Below are 19,707 nucleotides of genomic sequence, written 5' to 3'. Positions count from 1 at the left end.
ACAAATGGAGATTGAATTTTATCACATGCCTTTTCTGCATCAATTGATATAACCATGTGTTTTTCCTTCTTCAGACTATTAATATAGTGGGTTATATTGGTTTTTGAATGTTGAACTTTTGAATGTTTGAATTCCATTCCTCAATTAACCTCACTTCGTTATGGTGTCTTATATTCTTTGTACCTGGCTAGATCTGATTTACTAATATTTTGTTGAGGATTTTCGTGCATATATTCATAAGGGATGTTGGTCTCTAGTATTTTTCTCTAGTTTTGGTATCAGAGTGATTGTTGACCTCATAAAATGAGACGTGCTCGGTCCCCTTTTATTTTTGGAATACAGTGTATAGAATTGACATTTCTTTACAAGTTTTAGTAAAATTCATCAGTGAAATCACCTGGCTTCAGAAACTGCCTTCTTTGGAAGGGTTTCAAATTCAGCTTATCTAGTTCATCTTCAGTGAGTTTTGGTAGTTTTTGGTTTTCAAGGAATTGGTTTATTTCATCCAATTTGTTGAATTTAGGTACTTAAAGATGTACATAGTATTATTTATTATTATTGTTGGAATATCTTGAAGGGTTTGTGGTGATACACTTTTTCATTCCTGACATTGGGTCATTTCTCTTCCCTTTTTTCTTTGATAAGCTTATTGCAAGACTGATAGTTTTATTGATCGTTTTGAAGAACTAGGTTTTGATTGATTTTCCTCTATTTTTGCTTTTTCATTTGATTTCTGCTCTTTATTTTGATGACTGTTTCTATGCTACTGTGAATGGGGTGTTCTACAAGTGTAAATCAAGCTAAGTTGCTTAATGGTGGTGTTCAAGTCTACTGTGTCCTTAATGAAAAGAAGGTCTTAGTTTTATTGTAGTCTAATTTGTTTTATTGTTAGCATTTTGTGTCTTATTACAATTTTATCCCTAAAGTTTTACATGGTATAAGCAAGAGTTAAGAGTAATTTTTGTTGTGATTGCAAATATCAATCAACCCTGGTTTTTTGATTACTTATTTTTAAATGGGAAGTAAATTTCTTGGGCCAGCAGTGTGCCCAAGGATCCTGTAAAGTAGAGCCGGAAGTCTCCCTGACTCAGGGGGAGGCACTCCTTAGCAGACTGTGTAAGTGGCACAATTCAGCCTTGACCTGTTAGTGGTTCCAGGGGTGGGCAGCTTCTGGGAAGACAGCCCCACGGCTCGAAAGGTTTCTTCTCCAGCCAGCCCTGTGTCTGTGTCTCACTAGGAATGGCCTGTCTCTGCATCTCCTCCTGTGGCCCTGGTGTCACAGGTTGGGCCGGAGAGGGGCTTCTTCCCAGGCTGTGAATCCTACCATGGAGGACTTTGGACTCTGCCTGGAACCCTGGCGGGGGTCCACTCTGACCTTCCTTATCTTGGTCTGACCCAGCTGTTACCACCCCCGGTTAGCCCTTTTCATAGCTACTGTGGCTGGGTGCAATGGTTACTTTTATCTGACAACTTGGCCAGGCCAAGTTGATTTTTGTCAAACACTGGTCTAGCTGGTGCTGTGTAACTAACATGTAAGTCCGTAGACTTGAAGTAAAACAGATTATCCTTCATAATGTGAGTGGGCCTCATCCAGTCAGTTGAGGACTATAAGAGGAAAAGTCTGAACTCCCTTGAGGAGGAGGAAATACTGCCTCCAGCCTGCATCCCCAGCTCTTCCCTGGGTCTCCAGGATGCTGGCCTGCCCTCAAGATGTTAGACTTGCCAGCCCCCAGAATCCTATGAGCCAGTTCCTTAAAAAAAAATCTCTGCATCTCCCTGCATCCTATTGGTTCTGTTTCTCTAGTGAGGCCTGACTAGTAACTGGGGGTTCTAGCTCTGGCCTCATTTCCTGAGAGATGGGGACGGAGTTCCCCTTCTGGTTCTCTTTGGTGGTTCTAGTGTGGCTTCAGGCAGAAGAACAGCATGGAGACCTCTCTCCTCTGCCATCTTTCACGTGGAAGAGCAGATCGGTTTTTGGAAGTCTTTGGGGCAGTGGGAAATCAAACTTGTCTGCAGGCAGCAGGAGATACTGCAGTTTCTGGTTCTGGAGAGAAGGGCCACTTTTTGAGAGAGAGTCTTGCTTTGCTGCCCATGCTGAAGTGCAGTGGTACAATCTCCGCCTCCTGGACTCAAGCTGTTCTCGTGCCTCAGCCTCCCGAGTAGCTGGGATTAACAGGTGTGCATCATCACACCTGGCTACTTTTTTTTTTTTAATTTTTAGCAGAGATACGTTTTGCTGTGTTGGCCAGGCTGGCCTCAAGTGGTCCTCCTGCCTTGGCCTCGCAAAGTGCTGGGATTACAGGCGTGAGCCACCAGGCCCAGCCCTACTCTTTATCTCCAAAAGCCGAGGCCTTCCTGTAGGCCATTCACAATGGATTGCTGCTTACCCCACGTGGCCATTAACACATGGCTGTGGGTTTCCAACCTGGCCCCTTGTATGAAAAACCCTAGGTAAACACATCAAAATAATAATTAGTCCCCGGCATAGCACTTTATTTAAAAAGCCCTCATTTTATGATGAGGAAATGGGGCCTCCAGGAGGACAATGGGCAGAGTGTGACCATCCTACCCACTGCCTCTCAGGAGCCCCTTGTATCTGCCACGACTGGCCTGCCTCACTGCAAGCTGTGGCACAGATACGTAGATAGACATGGTTAATAAAAATCACTGTGATTTAATAAATAGTGTGATGTTTCTGTACAGGCCCCTCCCTGTCTGTCCCAGAGCCAGCGGGAGTGCTGGAGGGATGTGGGCCTGGGTCCCTGGAGCCCACGAGATTCCTGCAGCTTTCCCAGGAGGAAAAACAGATCCGGTGACAGAAGGCTGCGGCATCCTAAAAGTCTCCCCTGAAGAGTAGACACGGCAGGGCCCACAGCCACATCCAGATCGAGATGATTAGGGAGGGTGCCGCAGAGCGAGGGTCACTACACATCTTCAGGATGCGTCTGGACTCTCTTGGTGCTGCAACAGTATTTTTCACATAGTTTGAGGAGCTCTGACAAAATGAAGACGGATGAGGCCAATCCAGTTAAAAACAGCAAATCTGCCAAAGGGGAAAACAGAAAAGAGTCAGGACATGCTGCAGCTGTGCTGCGCCAGCAGGAGGTGCCTTCCCTGCCAGTCCTCCTGATAAAGTGAGAGGGGCGGAGGACCAGCCCTTTTCATTCCCCTGAAGGCAGGGAGATCTTCCTAACCCAGGATCCAAAATGCTGCAGTTCCAGAAGGGCTTGCCTGTCGTTCCAGGCAAAGGCCAGGCAGCTCCAGAGCACAGGGTGGGTCTGGCAGGCAGCTGGGAGCATGTTATGGACTCGGGCTGGAAGGGGAGTGAGTTTCCTTTCCTGACAGCAGCTGTCCCAGCGCTCTGCTGCTTGCAAATGGCCCGAGTGACCAGTCCGGGCTCCCTGTCCTGTGCACCCCGACACGTTCCGTGGGATGAATTCCCAGCGTCTCCGTCTGCTCCTGTCACATGCTATTGTGAGGAACGATCCCTGGCTCCCTGTTGATGATTCCTGATGTACGGGCTACCCAGGCACAACCCCTTCAGCCGTGGGAAGCCTACTTCCTTCCCGGCGGGTGGAAACAGCCAGTGAGCAGAGTGTTTTGGGGGGTCCTCTTGTCTGTTCCTACAGGGCATTCACTGGTGACCCACACTGACACTGCTTTTTGGAGGACAGGGCAGAGTTGACCATCCCAGTCTTGCCTGGAGGTCATAGGACCGTTGTCACTGCAGCCTCAGGCCTGATGGATAATCCTATGACCCTCCAGATCTGAGCCACGACCCACTCTGGGCCCTGCCGTGGGGGAGGCGGTGGGCCCGTGGGGGCTGCCTCACTGGCCTCCCTCGTCCTCTATTCCGGGGTGGGGGTGGCTCTCAGCACCCTGGGGAAAAGGGTGGGGTCGATGACTTGTCCCTGGCTCCCTCTTCCACCCAACCCTCCCCTCACCCCATGCCTGCCATAACCGCAGCTTCAGAGAAAGGTGCCACACTCGCTTGGCTGACAATGTCGGGGAGTCCCCTGGGCTCCACACCAGGGCGTGTGCCGTTGGAAAGCCACAGTGACTGAATCATGTCCTTTTCAGCCAAAACTGGAAGACAGCCCAGCTCCCTGTCTTCAGGTGACCAGATCTCTAAGTCACACTACTGGCCCCAGGGTCAAGTCCAGGCTCCCCAGCTGGGGCATATCCCAGGCTGAGTCCAGGCCTTGCACAGCTCCCTCCTTCCTCCCTGCACGTGCTCTGAGCCTCCAGCCCGATGCCTGGGATGCCGATGCCCCTTGGGCCCCAGACCCTACTACTCTTGAGTGACAGGCCTCTTCCTGGGGGTTTCTGTGTATCCTCTGTGCATCCCTCACATCACCCACATTAGAGTCCCTTCCTGTGAGGACAGAAGGGCCCTGAAGAGAGAGCTGGGCCCTGCAGAGAGAGCTGGCCCCTGGTGAGCTCCGCTTTCCTGCACTGACCCCTCCTGGGCTGCAGCTTCCCACCTGGCAGCTGCTGCCCCCCACGGCCGTGGTCCGAGGTCACCTGTCGTTCCTGTCCCCGCCACTCACCAAGCGCTCCCAGGTTCTCCGTCTGGAAGACCCTCTGTAGCGGGGGGATGTAAATGACTGCCAGCTGCCCCAGGATGGACCCAAGGACGGAGTAGAGGAACATGTGGTTCCTGAGAAAGCCGATCTCAAATATCAGCTTGGTCTGCGGGGAGAAGGTCACACAGGGGATTGTGTGCTGTCCACACCCCAGGTACAGGCAGGGGAGCTCTGGCTGCCCGTGCTGAGCCAGAGCTGCTCAATGCTGTGGGCAGGGCCGGGGCATTGCTGTTGAGAACACGCTGCAGCTCTGCAGCGAGGAGGGTCAGCCCGGGTCTCACCTGAGAGCGGCAGCTCAAGGCGTTGAAGAGATCAAAAAACACAAAACAAGTGAACGTCATCGTCGTGGTGCGGGGAGTGCTTGCTCTGTCTTCAGGCATCTGGAAGGTGAGTACAAAGGTGAGAGGTTAGGCAGGAAGAGCCATCCTCCATCCTGAACCAAAGGGCACATGCCTCACTGCTCCTGGGGCATGGCTGGGGGCCACTTATAAGCTCATGAATCGATCACACAGCTTCCTCCAGGTGTGAGGTCAGTGGCTGCTACCCCAGGGTCTCCCCAGCACATGCCACCATGAGGATGGGGGCAGGGCACCTATGGGTGGAGGAAACACCACCTCCTCCAGGAAGTAACTGTCTCCCAGGAAGGTGATGCCACTCCAGTTAAACCCAGAGTGAATGTCATTTCCTACAAGGAAGGCTGAAGGATGGCCTTCAGTAGTAGAGGGAGAGCTGGAGGGAAAATGGAGGCAGGGTACCCGGCCAAGGTCCCCTCCCGCTTCCTGCACATGTGCGATCTGCGGTGCAGTCACATGGCTCACCTGCCTCATTTCCCACCTAGGTCATTGCCCGTCCTGGCCCAGAGCTCCCTGAACCTGCAGGCCATGAAAAGGTGACCCAGGCCTAGATCCAAAGCAAACAATCACCTCTAGAGCGTAACACAGGAGGATCTTTAGCAGATTTCAAATTGTTTCCTGGGACAAGGGAACAGGGGGTAGCCTGTCCTCATGTACATTTCAACTCCCGTCTCGGCAAAGTCATCCCCACCCCGCTGGCCTCTGCAGTTCCCAGGCACACACCTGGTGACCTCCCTTCTTTCAGTGGTCACCCAGTCCCTTTGCCTCACGCACCCCACCCCTCTGATGGCATCACATTGTCCGGTGTCTGTACATGTTTGCCTCTCCCAGATGTGAGCTGTGGCAGGAGGGCAGGGACTGCAGTCCCCAGCGTCTGCACCGCACCAGGGCTTAGAGAACAGGCCGGGGTGGCCCTCGCTCACCTCCTTCCAGAAGATAAAGAGGGTCCCGCTGATGATGACGGCCGCAGACATGAGGATCTTCAGGATGAGGGCTCTGCTGAGGATGGTGTCCTTCACACTCCTTGGTGGCTGCCTGAAGGCGTCTTTGTCAACGGGCTCTACCCCCAAGCTGCTCCGAACAAGACATGGACACTTTGAAATGAACCAGGAATGAAATAAAAGACCCTTGAAACAGCTGTGCCTGAGCCTCCCAGGCCAAGTTGGCACAGGTGACAGGGCCAGGCATTTGCTGAAAGCCCCCAGGCATCGCACCTGCCCTCCTCGGCACCTTCCAGAAGCCCCAGAGCCTGGGTCCATGGGCAGCTGTGCCCCTCCATCTGTCTGGCAGACAGTGAAGGAAGACCACCCGGTAAGGCCAACCACACACAGTTCCTTACACCCAGGTGATCTTCATCACCCCGAGGGGACCCCCCACGTTGAGCCTGGAGAAACAGGCTCCAGGCTCCACCCTCCGCAGGGCCCCTCATTGGCCGAGGGAGACCTGCCTCCAACCAACTCCACACAGCAGGGTTGAGGCTAGACCAGCAGTGGGCGGTATGGTGGGAGCGGCCGGGTGAGGCCCCACTGCTCAGACACAGCTGAGGCCAGCTTCGTGGTCCCACTTCTGCTCCCAGGGAGAGCTGGCAGGAGAGGTAACCCTCACACTTGACTTTGGGGACACAAATGAGGACTCTTTCCCTTGGCAGCTGTCACTGGTGATAGCAGCACTGAGCTCCAGCGGAAGCAATGGCTCTATGCTCACACGGTTACGCACGTGTGGCCAGATGGCTCCCCTGACTTCAAAGCGCATTCCTTCCCCCACACCACTTGGCCAGCTTGTTGAAGGGGATATTAAGTCGCGGAGCGGGTAGACTCCTGAGCACCTACTGAGTGGCAAGCCTTTTATCTCTAGACATCAGGGATGAAACCACAAACTCCGCCTCCATGAAGCTGATGTTCTAAAGGGGGGACAGATCACAATCAGATCCATAAGGAAAAGTGTGTGTGTATCTTCCTCTCTAGGGAAAAATACAGCAGGGTGAGGGGAGTGAGTGGGAGTGCAATCAGGGAAGACTTCCTGAAGGCAGTGACTGGAATGAAGAATGAGAATGAGCCATGCACGTTGCCCAGAGAGAGCATCCAGGCAGAGGGAGCAGAAAGTTCCATCCTCGCCAAGCTCTGCTGGTCCAGGTACTTTCTCCTCTGCCTTCTACTCCCAGTCTCACTCCAGTGCAACACACTTCAGTTTTCTGGGAACTCCTAATGGAAAGTGGCTGTATTTGTTCATCCCTATAGCATTGGGGCACAGCCAGCAGCCCCTGGAGGAAGCCCCGCAGGTGGGTAAGGAGACACAGGGCTCCCAGCCGGCCCGGCCTCACCTCTGTGCTGGTGGCCCATCCATGATGATGTTGATCCACAGGATCTGCATGGCGTTGAGGGGACTGGGCAGGTTGAACACGGTGGACAGAGTGATGAGACTCAGGGCAGAGATGCTCCTGCGGGGCACACGCAGCCAGTCAGCGGCCGCCCGCCAGGCGTGGTGCTTAATGACACTTGGAATGCTGGCCTCTACTTACGTGCTCAGCTGGAATCGGACAAAGTTTTTGATGTTGTAAAAAATCCCCTTGCCTTCCTCCACTGCATTCCTGCAAGAGAAGAGAGCCATTTACTCACGGAGCGGGCTTGCGGGAGGGCTCAACCAGTGCATCGGTTGCTGCAAGGGGCAGTGGTGACTCGCCCAGATGGACGTTGTACTTGGGACCCTGCTGGTTCCCCTTGCTGGCATTCTTGGGGACACGTTTGTAGGAGACGGTGGTGTTCCAACAGGTGCCCCTCAGCCACTGGGAACTGATCCTCGAGCCATGTTCGCCCTTCTGTGCCAAGGGTACACTTGATGCCTCCAATTAGACCATAAATTACTCCTGCCGAGCCCAGGGACCCCATCCCTGCCCAGACTCCCGAAGCGGACCGTGCATCTGAGCCATTTACCAAAGAGAAGAGAGAGACACAGCAAAACCAGTCAGGCCTAAAAATGAGGTCCGGAGGACATTGAGGAGGGAGGGATGGGGAGGCCGAAGGACATCGCCTGCTTCTGTCTCTAGAAGGCTCTTCGCGGAAGCCCTTTTAAACCTTAACCTGGGGTCACTAATGTAGAAAAACCATCTATGCACCGCACCCGCCCTCGCCGCCAGATTTTACTAAAATATTTTGCAAAAGAACTATAGAGCTGATATTATGACTTTTTTTTCTTTCTAAGTGTGTTAAGGTTCCTATGGTGAATCAATTGTGGAGACACCTTTGTAAAGTGCACGATCACACCTAGCCTCAATATTTGTTCATTTGGATTTTTTTGTATCAGGCTTAAAAAAGTTTTCCCTCACCCCTAACTAATTACTGCGATTTGCTTATGAGGAGAGTCTTAGAACTAATTGAAGATGTTCATTTTAATCCTTTCTCACCCCACACTCAAGTGCGAGCACGTATTTGGCCACAGGTTTTCCATACAGACTCAGCTGCTGCCCACCAGCCCGAGCCAGGCAGGCATTCCCGATAACACATGAAATGCACCCACAGGCAGCAAATCCCATCTCTGCTTCATGTCCGTAACATTCCCCTGGGGGCAGCATGCGACTAGCCCCAGGGGTCATGGACCCCATGACCCTGCTATGAGAGGCTCTTGGTACTTGGAGTTGGGGTCATCTGCCACACTGACTAGCCCCCAAGATTCAGCTCTCCCTGGGGACTCTGCGAGACCCCCCCCCCTCTATCTCCACAGTAGCAGGTTCCAGGGAGAAGCTGGTGACCCAGGCATTTTTGCAACTGAAAAACTACCAGAAGGGCAGCTTACATGATGGCTGAGAAGTCATCGTCCACCAGGATCATGTTGGCAGCCTCTTTGCTGACGTCCGTCCCTGTCTGCCCCATGGCGATCCCGATGTCTGCAGACTTCAGGGCCACTGCGTCGTTCACCCCATCCCCAGTCATGGCCACGATCGCCCCTGACTCCTGCAGAGCCTTTGGAAAGAACAGGCAATGAAGGCCTGCAGCCTGAGGACCACGTCCCAATGCCCGGCCACGCACACCCTGTGGCCAGCCACAGAGACCTCTGTCTGGAGGGCACCCAGAGTTCGAATCCCAGCTTCACCCACATTAGCTGTGGGAACTGGGCGAGCCCTTGACCCTCTCGACCTCACTTTCCCCATCTGCAAAGTATGAGCAACAGTTTCTTCTTCCCAGGGCTGTTGTGAGGCCCAAACTGAGATGACGGATGTGACGGTGCCCAGCATGGTCAGTAAAGGCTCATAAAGGTTATCCAGTCCCAGTAATAAACAGTAATCAACAATGCAGCCCTGGAAACCATGAGGTACCTGGTAAGTATTACTACCTTCTTTGAGGAGTAACTCACATAGGGATTTACTCTGTAGAGCTAAAAATAACAGGAAAGAAGAAAACCCATCTACTAAAAGACCTCAAGAGCAAACTTTCAGAGCACAGGTGAGAAAACCAAGCACATTTTCTACCTTTTTTTCGTATTTAGAGTCAGAAAAATCACATCAGCTCTTTACTGGGCTCCTGCTGTGTGCCAAGAGATTCATGGGCCTGGCTTTGTTTAGTCCTCTACCCAACCCTGTGAATTAGCTGACGGCATTAATAGTTCCCCCATTTTACAGATAAGGAAACAGAGGAACAGAGTTGAATAACAGGAATAAAGCCAAAAAGCACCCAGCACTTTGGGAGGCCAAGATAGGCGGATCACCTGAGGTCAGGAGTTTAAGACCAGCCTGGCCAACGTGGCGAAACCCTGTCTCTACTAAAAATACAAACATTAGCCGGGTGTGCTGGTGCACACCGCAATCCCAGCTACTTGGGGAGACTGAGGCAGGAGACTCGCTTGACCCTGGGAGGCAGAGGTTGAAGTAAGCCGAGATTGTGCCACTGCATTGCAGCCTAGGTGACAGAGTGAGACTCCATACCTGCAACCCCCTCCCCCAAAAGAAAAAAGATAGCTTCTGTTGTAGTTTTCCCCTTTCCATTATCTAATTACAGCTCCTAGTTTTCAGTGTAGGTAGCAAAGGTCCCCTAGTTCTCCCCTCTTCCTTAAAATGACCCCCAGGTTTAGTGGGGCTCGTGTCTGCCCAGCTAGAGATGACACTTCCCAGCATCCCTTGCAGCTAAACCTGGGCCCGTGACTGCGTTCTGGCCAAGGGGCTGTGAGCGCAAGTGATGCTGGCAACTTCAGAGCCTCGTCCTCTCCAAGGGAGCCGCCCATGCGCCCCTGTTCATCCTCATCCCCTCCCCCTGGGGCAGCTGCCCTGGACCTAGAGAAGGAAGCCACCGTCGGGCCCTACACTGTCACCCGACAGACGCATGAGCTCCTCGAGCCACAGTGTCTCTGGCCCCAGCAGCGCAGCCTGTGCCCGCCTTGCCCAGCGAACCTTGATGATTTTGAGCTTGTGCTTTGGGCTGGTCCTGAAGAACACGGACACCTGGACATGGAGACCGGGAAGACAAAGAATCAGATTTCAGAGCTGCGACCCAGCCCCGCCGCCAGCCGAGCCTCCGGGGACCCACCTTCCCCACGCGGTCGGCCAGCTCGCCCTTCTCCACTCCGTCCACCTCCTCTCCGGACATGGCTTGCAGCTTCCCGTTGCACAGGCCGATGTTTCTTCCTTCAGAAGAACCTGTTCTGAGGGCCTGCTCCGAGGCCCCCATCCCCACCCCTCACTCCCGGCCCTACCTCGGCCATGGGGAATACCAAGAATAAAACCATGCTGGAGACTGTTTACTGAGGACCTACCATGCTGCATGGCCTCGGTTCTATCCACAGGATTAACTTACACCAAACGCCTCATTGTCCCCACTTTAAAGATGGGGAAACAGAAGTGACTTTGCCAAGGACACACAGCTGGTAAGGAGTAACACTGGAACCTGACACGGCTCTGATTCCAAAGCCCGTGAACCTTTTCCCAGCACCAGGCTGTGACCACCCATATAATAGTAACTAGAGGGGCTGGGCGCAGTGGCTTATGCCTGTAATCCCAGCACTTTGGAAGGCTGAGGCGGGCAGATTCCCTGAGTTCAGGAGTTCAAGACCAGCCTGGGCAACACGGTGAAACACTGTCTCTACTAAAATACAAAAAATTAGCTGGGCGTGGTGGTGGGTGCCTGTGATCCCAGCTACTCAGGAGGCTGAGGCAGGAGAATTGCTTGAATCCAGGAGGTGGAGGTTGCAGTGAGCCAAGATTGCACCACTGCACTCCAGCCTGGCCAACAGAACAAGACTCCATCTCAAAAAAAAAAAAAAAAAAAAAAAAAAAAAAAAAAAAAGTCACTAGAGGAGAACGGCTGCTAGCCCTGTACTGATGAAGAGACTGAGGGTCAGAGTGGTTCAATGGTTTGCCAAGGGTACACAGCTAGAGGCAGAAGGCAGACTGAAACTGTACATGGCCATGATGCTGCCTGTGAAGATAGTGGATGAAAAGCCCCTGACACACAGTAGGTCCTCAGTATCCATGAGGACTTTTTCCCTTTTGCAGAACCTGCCAACATTTCAGAAACAGGAACACCTCAGAAATTGGAATGCTGGCCCACGAATACTCGGCATCTTTTCTAAGCCCATAGGGCTAGGCTTGAGCACTCCTGACAGAGTTTGCTGAGTCTTCCCTTTGGTAGCAGCCCCCCATTGTAAAGGATGGGTGGGTCCTTTCATCCTCACCCCCGACCCTGTCCCGGTTACCTATGGCCAAGGCCGTCTCCAGGGCATCTCCCGTTATCATCTTCACGGACACGCCAGACTCGGAGAGAACCTGGACTGCTTCCTTCACGCCAGCCCTCGGGGGGTCGATGATGCCCACAAGACCCAGAAACGTCAGCCGCCCCAGCTCGGGCCCAGAAGCCAGGGCCAGCACTAAGGAGAGAGGGGGAGTAAGGGGGGGTCACCGGGGGCTTAGGGGCCATCGTTTTTTTGTTGTTTCTTTTTTTTTTTTTTTTTTAAGAGAGAGTTTTGTTCTTGTTGCCCAGGCTGGAGTGCAGTGGTGTAATCTTAGCTCACTGCAGCCTCCGCCTCCTGGGTTCAAACAATTCTCCTGCTTCAGCCTCCTGAGTAGCTGGGATTACAAGGCATGCACCACCAGGCCCAGCTAATTTTTGTATTTTTAGTAGAGACAGGATTTCACCATGTTGACCAGGCTGGTCTCCTGACCTCAGGTGATCTGCCCACCTCAGCCTCCCAAAGTGCTGGGATTACAGGTGTGAGGCAACGTGCCCAGCCCTTTGTTAGTCCCCAGCCAGCCCCCACCATGGCCCAGATCCTCCTCGGTCTGCAGAGGGCTCGGGCAACAAGTCCCTAGACTGAAAGGGAGGGCAGAGATGCCTCTAGCGGCTCTCAGGCCTGCGCAGATGCACAATAGAGAGAGAGGCCAGAAACAGCTGCGTAGCGGAAAATACCACTGCTGTCCGCTTGATATGGTATGGCTGTGTCCCCACCCAAATCTCATCTTGAATTGTAGCTCCCGTAATTCCCACGTGTTGTGGGAGGGACCTAGTGGGAGATAATTGAATTACGGGGGTGGTTTTTCCCATAATGCTCTGTGGAAGTGAATCAGTCTCATGAGATCTGATGGTTTTATGAGGGGTTTCCCCTTTGGCTTGGCTCTCATTCTCTCTTGTCGGCTGCCACGTAAGACGTGACTTTCACCTTCCGCCATGATTGTGAGGCCTCCCCAGCCACATGGAGCTATGAGTCCATTCAACCTCTTTTTCTTTATAAATTACCTAGTCTCAAGTCTGTCTTTATCAGTAGCATGAAAATAGACTAATACACCACTCATGGTATAAGACCCACCCCACTTCCCAACAAAAGTGGCCGCAGAAACCTGTGAGCTGGCCCAGAATGGGACATGTGAGGGGCATTTCTGACAGTTCTTGCCCCCATTTGCTCTGTGCTAACTCATCTTGTCATCTCCAGCAGACTTGGTGGGGCGGTTCAGAGGTGAAGAGAAATTGACAGGGGAGCAATCCAGCTGAGGGGACTCTTGCTGTGAGCTTGCCCTGGGCCTTGATTCTCTTCTGGTGGCACAGAAGCCAGGCCCAGCTCCTGCCACCTGCGTGATCTGAGAGGAGGTGGTGTACTTGTCACCTCACTGACACCAAAGACAGGGCTGGCATCCCTCCTGCAGTCATGATGCTGCACCAATGACACTGGTGCCCTTCCTCCCCTTTTCCAAGGGTTCCCTCCCCTCCCTGAACCTGGGCTTTGCCAAGCCAGGAGCATCCCCTGCTTCTAGTGGCCATCTAGCAGGGCTCTATCCCCAGAGGATACTCCTGCCTCCGTGCTCCCCTCACCCTGACTCTCCTTCCCGCTCCGTGGGGTTTGTCATCTTCCCCTGGATGCATGTGGGGTGGAGGGTCTCAAAGCCCAAGACGGGATTCACCGACTCTTCCAATCCCCACAGCAATCACTCCAGGGGATCTAGCAGGTTGGGGGCTTCTCCAAGTCACTCGGGCACTGCCCCAGGCCTGCCAGGCAGCAGGCATCAGTTCACGGTCACCTGCTGAGGAATAACATCCCTTCTATTCTCAGACCAGACATGGGTTAGAAAAACGCACAGGCCTTCTCTAAGGCCAGTTCCCAGGTTGTAGCTTTCCCAGCCACAGGTGGGAGACAAGTCCATTTGTAAACACAAAAGGACCTGCATGTGGACTGGGGGAGACAGGAAAAGGTCTCACTGCTCCTCCGCCACTGACCCGTTCTCATTACGCTCTCCCGCAAGGTCTGGAGCAAGCCCCTGGAATGCGTCATCATGCTCCGCAGCAGACATCCGGGCGAGGGCGCTGGCTGCACTAGGTGGGGCTGTGTCACCTGGGCCGGCTCCTCTGCCCGGTGGGGACTGAGGGTGTGGCCTCACACAGGCACTTAACCTGGTGCCCAGCACGCAGGTGGGGCCCAAGTGCCAGGAGCAGATTTAGAGGCCAGTGCCACGCGGGATGTTTACTTACTAACGTGTCCACTCTTAAGTGAGCCGTTTCATCGTCAGCAGAGGCACGATGTGACCCGAACAGGGAGCTACTGAATGGCTTGGTCGTATCAACCATGACGAAAGCAGCTGCCACCCACGTGCCAGATTGTCTCCCAATCCCTCCGCTGTGCAGGAGGGATGCCACAGCCCCGTCTCTGGTGTCAGTGAGGCGAAAAGGACCTTCTTACACCACCCGCTCTCAGATCACCCGGCTCGCAGAAGCTGGGCCTGGCTTCTCTGCCACCCAAAGAGAGTCAAGGCCCAGGGCAAGCTAAGATGGGATTCACCGTCTGTTCCAATCCTCACAGCAATCAATGAAGTCACTGCTCTCGTGCCTTCCTTACGCATATGGGGAAACTGAGGCACAGTATTTACCTGTAAGCCTATTGTAGACCCAGCGCTACACAAACCATTTGGGGGGCAAAGTGCCCATGCTTTGGGGAACGCTCCCCTCACTCGGGAAGAGGGGACACGTGCTCGGCGCTGGCTTCACCGTGCCCCAGAAAGCCGCAAGGGTCTCGCCCCGTACACCTCTGAGCAAGCTTGCCAGCAACCTACAAACTCTGTTCCCCGAAGGGGAAAACCAAGGCTCCTGAGCCAGTAAGGCCAGCCCAACGCCTCTCACTTTCCCCCGAGGGAACATCAGTGCTCAGAGCGCTTCTAAACACTTCCTCTGTAACTGGCCAGGGTGACAAATGACACCAAGGGAAATGTGAGATTTAATGTTCAGCCCATCAGGGCAGGCACTGGCTCTGCTACAGAAAATTGAAAATGGCTAAGGGAGAAAATATGTTCCTTGACTGAAAAGAGCTTCGGGTTTTCCTGACGAGGCAATGAGCAAAAAGACCTACTGGGAAAATCAATGTTTGGGGTGCAGCCCATTCACCTGCCTTAGGAAACTCAGCAAGGGAGGGTCCCCCTCTTCTCTGGATTAATGGGGGTCACTGAGGAACTGGGATGAGGTGGGGACCTCTCTGCTTTTCACGTGACCATCAGGTTCCAAGCACACGTTATTGCCGTCAGCATGCTGCCTGACTCCTTGGGATGGGTGACCTCCTTGACTGGGGACCCTGCTGGAATGCACTTAAAAGTCAACATTACATGCAAGCTTAAAGCTCTGGGCCGGGACCACAGGCACTGACCCCGCAGACCGAGTGACCCCATCCTCTTCTCTTCCTGCAGGCAGAATGACCTCTGCTGGGGCGTCAGCGGCAGGGAGATGCCTCCGTTGTTGTACATGGTGCAGTAGCGGATCACCTCTTCCAAAGCCCCTTTCATGAAGTAAATGTCTTCCTGATCCTTAGAAAAGACAAAGGGAAGAAATCCACTATCACTGGAAGCCTTGGTTCATAGTGACCATCACCTCACTCTGCACAAGGTTACAAAGACACACACGGGGATGTTTGCAGCAGAGTTATTTATAGTGGTGGGCTGGTGCTGTTCACGGGTGCTGGACAGGTTCACTAAGTTCTAGAATCCATCCATGGAATGTTTTGCAGTCCAGAGAAAGAACAAGGCCAATCTTCAACCTGTACCACCTTGTTCTTTTTTCAGTTCCCTTGTTACGGTCACTCAGAGCGTCTTGTATGTTTCAAGCACGGGAGGTATCATCCCACTTTGGACTATGCCTTTCGGGGTGTGATTAACTGGGAATATTTCCATTAGACTGTTGCCTCCCTAGGGCAGCACCAAGTCTATTTTGTACCCACCCCCAGCACTTGGCTTGTAATAGTGAACCCACATGAGTAGCTGATCATTTTTCCTGTGTTTCTGTTAAGCTCTGTATGACAAACATGTAGACTATAAGCTCCATGTGGGGAGGCCCTGGGTCACTGACAGTCACACTGTATCCCTAGCCTCAATACCGGACTCACCTGGCTCACGTGGGTGCACAGTGTGAATATAACACTGTTATAAAATAACATAATATTAATTATATATGTTATTAGTTAATACATTAATTATGATACATATGTATTGTATTATATGCATGTATATTATTTATATGTATTATATTACATTCTATTATTTATATGTATATTATGTTATATATTATATATTACATATAATTATTATATATTACATAATATATATTAAATAATATATGTAATATATGTAATATGTATTACATAGTATATAATTAATATGTTAATATAACAAGCTTATATTAACCAACACAGGCATCTAAGACATAATATTAAAAGAAAATCTTAAGGGGAAAAAGCAAATTACACACACTGTAAACAGTGAGCTTGTTTTGAAAATACCATCCAGATGTTGTCATTTGCATATTTAGAATGTGCAATGCTCCATCCCAGACTTAAAACAGAATTACCTCTGGGTGGGTGGTGGGGAGGGAGGGAAGAAGGGTGGAATGAAAAAAGCTTTCATTTTTATGTCATATTTCTATACTTTTTCAATGAGAATATATTACCATTGCCTTGCAGGGAAAAAGATTTAAAGGTCTAAAAGTTTTTTGAAAATCTATAATCCCTTCTAAGCCCCTGAAATGTACATGTGACCATCCACGTACAGCAAGGGCCTGGCACGAGCTGGCTGAGCTGCCCATAGCCCTGAGTGGGAGCTGAGCAGTCTGCATGGGCAGACACGGAAGATTCTAGAAAGAGTGGGAGGGAAGAGGAGGGGTGGAGAAAAAGCTAGAAGGCAACAAAAACTTTAAAAAATAGCTTTTAAGGAAAATCTGAAAAGCCACAACAAATCTGAAAAGAAAATTTTAAAAATCAGCTGTAATGTCCACCCGAGGTGGCCATAGCTTGGTATGTGTTCCTCTAGTCAGGGACAACATGTGTGCACACGCTGATGCACCACGCGGACACGCCTTCCGTACTGAAGGATTTGCTCCCCAGTATGATGGGGAGATGAGCTAAGAAGTATAAAAAACTTAGCACAGGGCTGCAAAGAGAGGACTGGCAAGTTGGCGACTGGTGTTAGCAGCAGGGCCTCAGTCATTGGATTGGATTACAGGCTGGTCAATCTCAACATTCACACCTGCATCAGAATCCGCAGAAAATGAAGATTACTGGGTCCCACCCCTGGACCATCCGACTCAGGAGGTCTGGCATGGAACCTGAGATTCTGCATTTCTAATAAATTCTCGCGTGATACAACCGCTACTACTCCAGGGACCCTGCTTTGAGAACTTCTGTTTTAAACAAAAAGCCAGAAGCAGACCCAAGAGAATCAAAGGTTTGATGGTGACTAAGTTTTTCCATGTATTTGGAATGTCACAGAAGCATCCAGGAACTTTCAAATTATCCTTGAAGTCTGCATTTTGCTTTATTTCTGGGTGGGGGCCCGGGCAGAAAGAGAGAAGAGGCTGAAGATTGAAAGGTCTCACCTCAGTCTTCAGACTGCATTTCACCGCCATCCACTTCTGCTCTGAACTGAATGGAATCTCTTTTTTTCTTATATATGAATTTTTAATATCACTTAAGTCCATCTAGCATAATAAAATGACACATTTTTAGTGAGTCATCCAAAGCCAATTTCTATACAAAGCTCAGTCCATTTAAATTATTCATTGTTCAAACCACCTCTGGCAGATAAGAAATCCTAGCATTTAGCACACAGAAGAAAGGCCATTTCTCTTGGAATGTCCCACCTGGAAAAAAAAAAAAGAGTCTCTTCTCTTGGCTGAAGGGCAGACCCGACGTCTTTGCAACAGCCTCTATCTGAAATCTGCTTAGAAACAAACCTGCAGTGTTTCTGCTGGGAGGAACGTTTCAGACTTGAAGGTGTAGCAATTTCTCAGAAGGAACCCCCTGAGTCAGTGAGACAGCCCTGCGTCCACAGCCTGGGGTCCTTGCCAGCCCTGCCGTCCACAGCCTGGGGTCCTTGCCAGCCCTGCCGTCCACAGCCTGGGGTCCTTGCCAGCCCGGCCCTTTGTTGCTCTTTGATGGCTTTTGGATCAGTGATGTGACAACTCAGAAGCTCAGTTTCCCCAAGTGTAAACCAGTCATGGCCCATGCATCCCACAGGGGGTGAAAATGGGGTGCAGCAGGGGCACAAAAAACTACTCCTTTTACGTATAAAGTACGGATATGCGTACAACACTGTATCTGCAGTATTAAATTTCAGGGGGAGGGAGTGGGGTGATTAGGGAAGAAATGCCTAAAACATCTCCTTAGTGGGGTTGAATTGTACCCCACAAAAGATATGTTGAAGTCCTAACCTTGGAACCTCTGAATGTGATCTGATTTGGAATAGGACCTTTGCAGATATCGTCAATTTGAGGCTATTAGGGTTGGCCCTAAGCCAATATGACTGGATATAAGAGGAGGAAGGCCGGGCATGGTGGTTCATGCCTGTAATCCCAGGACTTTGGGAGGCCGAGGCGGGCAGATCACAAGGTGAGGAGATCAAGACCATCCTGACTAACATGGTGAAACCCTGTCTCTACTAAAAATACAAAAAGTTTTAGCCAGGCGTGGTGGCGGGCGCCTGTAGTCCCAGCTACTCGGGAGGCTGAGGCAGGAGAATCATTTGAACCTGGGAGGCAGAGGTTGCAGTGAGCCGAGATCAAGCCAATGCACTCCAGCCTGGGCAACAGAGCAAGACTCCATCACAAAAAAAAAAAAAAAAAAGAGGAGGAAAACGTTGCGCATAGCCATGGCGGGGAGCACCTCGTGACAGAGACAGAGCTTGGTGTGAGAAGCCAAGGCAGGGATGCATCTGCGAGTCAAGGAACGCCCGGGCTGCCAGTAACACCCAGAAACTGGGAGATGGAGCCTGGCCCTGCTCACACCTTGATTTCAACTTCTGGCCCACAGAGCTGTGTTTCAGTGTGTTTTGGTTACTCTAAATCACCAGCCAGTGGTGTTTTATTTCAGTAACCCCAAGACCGTAATCCAGGAGCAATAATGGAAGAAAAGTTGGGAACCAGTGGCCTGGCCTCAGTGCCATTTAGAGCAGGCGAGACAGGTAAGAACCACGAAGTGCTTGCCCCATGCCTGTCACACAGGCAACACTTCCTACATGCCTGTGTTTGTTCTATATTCCAAAATCTTAAGCCAGGCCCCAGGGAAGAGGAAAATTATAACACATCAAGGAAATCTCCCAGCTTCTGGGTTCTGGAACCTCTCTCCTCTCTAGGCTGCAGGGATGGCTGGTGGCGGGAGCAAGGTGACACATAGGTGTCATTCCTGCCAGACGGTCAGGCCGGCACCTTCCCTTCTGGGCAGCAAGGAGTTGTTGAATGGGGCGGACTCAGCACTATTTTAAAACGGGAAACAAGCTCCATTCACTATTACAGACATTGCAGAGGGAATTATCTTCTGTGAATGGAAGAAAAATAATACGATGTCATGATTTCTGTTTGTTTTTTTGAGACGGAGTCTTGCTCTGTCACCCCGGCTGGGATTCTCCTGCCTCAGCCTCCCGAGTAGCTGGGATTACGAGTGCGCACCACCATGCCCAGCTAATTTTTATGTTTTCAGTAGAGATGAGGTTTCACCATGTTGGCCAGGCTGGTCTTGAACTCCTGACCTCAGGTGATCCACCCGCCTCGGTCTCCCAAAGTGTTGCGATTACAGGTGTGAGCCACTGCTCCCAATCTTTTTTTTTTTTTTTTTTTTTTTTGAGGCAGGATCTCTGTCATCCAGACTGGAGTGCAGTGGTGTGATCATAGCTCATTGCAGCCACAGACTCCTGGGCTCAGGGGATCCTCCCGCCTCAGCCTTCTGAGTAGCTGGGACCACAGGCATGCACCACCATGCCCAGCTAATTTTTATATTTTTTGTAGAGATGGGGTTTCGCTATGTTGCCCAGGCTGATCTCAAACTCTTGGTCT

General features: G+C 51.4%; 1 protein-coding gene across 4 annotated transcripts in view; it reads right to left on the bottom strand.

The window, feature by feature from the left end:
- Positions 1-19,707, bottom strand: part of ATP2C2 (ATPase secretory pathway Ca2+ transporting 2) — a 94,714-nt gene continuing 75,007 nt past the window's right edge. For 3 of the 4 annotated variants that reach the window (XM_054452665.2, XM_054452666.2, XM_054452668.2), the window contains 12 exons: positions 17,257-17,358; positions 15,041-15,197; positions 11,618-11,788; positions 10,453-10,550; positions 10,317-10,367; positions 8,729-8,895; positions 7,458-7,526; positions 7,260-7,376; positions 5,863-6,010; positions 4,868-4,966; positions 4,551-4,692; positions 1-3,043 (listed from right to left, as the gene is read on the bottom strand). In XM_054452665.2, the coding sequence (XP_054308640.2) occupies positions 2,925-3,043; positions 4,551-4,692; positions 4,868-4,966; positions 5,863-6,010; positions 7,260-7,376; positions 7,458-7,526; positions 8,729-8,895; positions 10,317-10,367; positions 10,453-10,550; positions 11,618-11,788; positions 15,041-15,197; positions 17,257-17,358 (1,440 nt within the window). In that variant the 3' untranslated portion in view covers positions 1-2,924. Of the gene's footprint in view, positions 3,044-4,550; positions 4,693-4,867; positions 4,967-5,862; positions 6,011-7,053; positions 7,141-7,259; positions 7,377-7,457; positions 7,527-8,728; positions 8,896-10,316; positions 10,368-10,452; positions 10,551-11,617; positions 11,789-15,040; positions 15,198-17,256; positions 17,359-19,707 lie in introns of all 4 variants that reach the window. The other variant, XM_054452667.2, reaches the window with a different exon arrangement.

Source organism: Pongo pygmaeus, chromosome 18 (assembly GCF_028885625.2).
Source record: "Pongo pygmaeus isolate AG05252 chromosome 18, NHGRI_mPonPyg2-v2.0_pri, whole genome shotgun sequence".
Lineage (NCBI taxonomy): Eukaryota > Metazoa > Chordata > Mammalia > Primates > Hominidae > Pongo > Pongo pygmaeus.
Note: the sequence above shows the minus strand (reverse complement) of the source record. Positions and strands in the feature narration are given on the sequence as shown.